Source organism: Triticum dicoccoides, chromosome 2B (genome assembly GCF_002162155.2).
Source record: "Triticum dicoccoides isolate Atlit2015 ecotype Zavitan chromosome 2B, WEW_v2.0, whole genome shotgun sequence".
In the NCBI taxonomy this organism is placed as follows: domain Eukaryota; kingdom Viridiplantae; phylum Streptophyta; class Magnoliopsida; order Poales; family Poaceae; genus Triticum; species Triticum dicoccoides.
Genome location: NC_041383.1, coordinates 802,227,281 through 802,230,642, shown reverse-complemented (window position 1 = coordinate 802,230,642; position 3,362 = coordinate 802,227,281). Strand labels below are relative to the sequence as shown.

General features: G+C 52.6%; 1 protein-coding gene across 1 annotated transcript in view; it reads left to right on the top strand.

Annotated features, from left to right (window-relative positions):
- Positions 1–667: 667 nt before the first annotated feature.
- LOC119368897 (probable ubiquitin-conjugating enzyme E2 24) overlaps positions 668–3,362 on the top strand; it is a 4,171-nt gene continuing 1,476 nt past the window's right edge. Inside the window, exons 1-4 of the mRNA XM_037634015.1 lie at positions 668–1,483; positions 1,622–2,230; positions 2,664–2,786; positions 2,891–3,358. Of these exons, the coding sequence (XP_037489912.1) occupies positions 668–1,483; positions 1,622–2,230; positions 2,664–2,786; positions 2,891–3,358 (2,016 nt within the window). The remainder of the gene's footprint in view (positions 1,484–1,621; positions 2,231–2,663; positions 2,787–2,890; positions 3,359–3,362) is intronic.

The window sequence follows — 3,362 nt, the reverse complement described above, 5'->3', positions numbered from 1 at the left end:
GGTGGATGGCCCTGATGAGGCCCCGGATGGTCTGCCGCTGCTCTTTGTAGGCCTTCCACTTGAACATGCCCATGCTCTTGAGCTGGTGGTAGATGCTCGTGGCCGCCCGCAGGTCCTCCCTGAGCGCTACCTCGCGCCCTAGCGGCGTGGTCCGCAGCATGGCGGCGCCCTCGTCGTCGCATATCCTGATGCCGCGCTCGTCACGGATGCACAGCCGGAGCTTCCTTGTCCCCGTCTTGAATCCTCTTGGCTTGGCGCTGCTGCGTCGTCCTCCTTCTCTACAATTTGAATAAGTTTTGTAACACATGATGAAGACGGCGAGTAGAAGCCGAGAGAGGGAGAGAGAGCGCTATCGATCGACATGTGAACGTACCTACAGCCACCGCTGACGGTGGGGATCTCTTCCATCTCGATCGGTCGCCGGCGACAAAACAAACGCGCGATGCCGTCGAGGCTACCATATCATCATCAATCGAGGAAAATTATATATCTGAGAAGGAGCTGGACTCGTGTCGGTTAATGACTCCCCAAACTCCTACAGTATATTCCTACCTGCTGGACTCGAACACCCCCACCTATTCTGGCCGATAAATAAATTTAATCGATCAGCCACCTAGCTAGCGACGGTGCCAATATATCTACTCCGGCGACCCGTCGAGAAGAAAAGATGGACGTCGCCGTCGCGGTCGCCGCACCTACAACTAATCTTTACGGGCAAGACCTCGTGAGTTTCCAGTCGAAGCTTGGCATTCTCGCTCCGTCCACCTGGCTGTCTCACCCCGCCGACGAGCTTTTAATGCTCGGCATCGACGGCTTGCCTTTCACCAAGGAGGCTGGCGACACCGACATCGCCCTCGTCGATCGGAGTTTTCTCCATGTCGGACAGGCCGTGGTATCGGCATCGGACGTCGGCGGCCAGATCGGCGTCGTCACCGGCGTCACCACAACGCTCGACCTCGTGGACCGTGGCGGCGAGGCGACAGGGGAAGTCATCGGGGGCCTGCCGCCCTCTGCTGTGCGGCGTGTCAGGGCGCTCAGCCTCGGGGATTACATCGTGTCTGGGCAAGGGCAGTGGCTGGACCGCGTGGTTGAGGTGTCCCTAGACGTGGACGTCGTGTTCGACGACGGCGCTATCTGCAGGGTCACGGACGCCGAGTCCCCAACCATGCAGCTATGGCCGGCGGAGAGCACACCTGGTCTTCACCGCCAACAGACGAACGTCACCTTCTACCCGGGGCAGCGCGTCACCTCCGGTGACCCCTCAGTCGTCTTCAGAGGGGCGCGGTGGCTAAGTGGCCACTGGAGGACGAGGCATGAAGTGGGGACGGTGACCAAGGTGGAGATGGCCGGCGTCCTTGTCCACTGGATCGCGTCCGCGTACGGGGACACCGACGAGCAATTCCACCACGAGTCCGCTCCTCCAGCTTACCAAAACCCTGAGAACCTAACGTATTTCTGCTGCGCGTACGAGTGCAGCTGGGGAGTAGGCGACCGTTGCTTCCTCCGAGAAAGCACTGCCGCTTCCCCTGGTTCAGAAATCGATTCTCTTCATGATCCACAACACCAGGGTTCACTGCAATCTCATGATAGCTCCTCTTCCGATGAAGAAGAACAGGCTGAGCCGTCGCCGCCGTCATTAACCGCTCCAGTGGACAAGGAGGAGAGATTCTACCGCAAACAGCTGAGGAAGCCCATGTTCGTACGGCATAGGGGGCGGGCGCGACGAGGCTACCAGCCGCCGGAACCGCTGCGCACCATGACCGTCTCCCGCACTCGCACCACCGTCGATGTGTTGTGGCAGGACGGCACGCGACAACACGGGGTGCCGTCGACGTCCCTCAACCCCTTCGAGATGATGAACGAGCACCAGGTCTTCCCTGGGCAGTATGTCATCGACGCTCGAGAAGACGACGACTTCACGGCGGAATCAACCGAGCGGCTTATCGGTGTCGTCAGGAATCTAAATTCCAAGGACCACACGGCGCATGCGGCGTCCGGATGGTGGGAGGTGGAATGCGACGACGACAAGGCCGTTAGTGTGTATGATCTAGGCAGGGACCCTGACCACTCCGTTTTCTATGGGGACGTCGTTGTTCGTACACTATCATCAAACGTGAGTGGAAATAATGCACGGCAACCACAGGTCCTCGATCTGTCATGGGTTGGTCGTGTTGTTGACTTGAGTGACGGCCACATCCAAGTCAAGTGGGGCAACGACACCACGTCAATGGTAAGCCATCTATTTTTCCTGATATAATTTACCATATAAGTAATGTACCAATGTTTTTTTGCAAGTATAAATTAATTTGTATAATTTTCTATGGTGCATAATCTGTATTTTATTGGTCGAATTCAAACATTGATACTCATATATTTTGCATACAGGGTCACTTCATTTTATATGTCAAACTTTGACTTATAATTTTAGTCAATAACATATGAGTTATATGTCATAAAAAATATACGATTGGAAAGTTCTTTGAAATGTGTTTCAAATGACACATTTTTTGTGGCATATAACTTACTTTTTGTTGGTAAAATTAATGATCAAAGTTAGACATAAAAATATGATGTGGCCTTGTATATATATACAAAACTAGATGGAGTACGGATGTTTTAGATACGATTTAATAACTGTTTTAATTCTATATATGATTTTTCAGGTATTACCCCATGAGATCACTGTTACCAGCAAGGAACACTACAGCGAACTGCAGGCTGAAATGGGCGACTGGCTGGAGGAGGACAGCGTTGATAATCATCAAGAATCTGGTGCTGCTGATGTGGTATCTATCTAGAAACATTCTGTACATAGCTATCAACTTAACTATGCATCACAAAACCGTATCTTACTAATAATGTGGCAAATAGATCATATATCCAATCATAGGACAATGATCCAACAGATGCTAGGAACATCCAAGGAGCGAGGGTTGAAGACGGTGGCAGTTCTGCTAATGAATCAGATGGTCATGCCGCTATGAGAACAAACCGGTTGGGTGGTGGCATCCAGTCCATGATCCGGTCGGTGATTCAAGTGTTGGCTCGAGCCAAGTTGTATCTTGTCAATCACACATCGACGTCAATCTCGGATTTGCCAGCTGCGACCATGCACAATGTTGTTGAAGTGTCTGCGCATGTAGCCGTGGGTGGTAGTCAGGTAGATCCTAGCATCGAGGGCGCTGTCACGGAGGTCGTCTTTTCTCCAATGACAAGAAGCGATGAGAATGGCGACGGTGATGTCGAGGATGCGGTGAGGTCGGGAGAAGCCACCACTGGTGACGATGACACGTTAAAATTCCCAAACTTTGACGTAGTGCAGAGTCCTCCGGACCACCATTACCTTGAGACCATGGACCAGG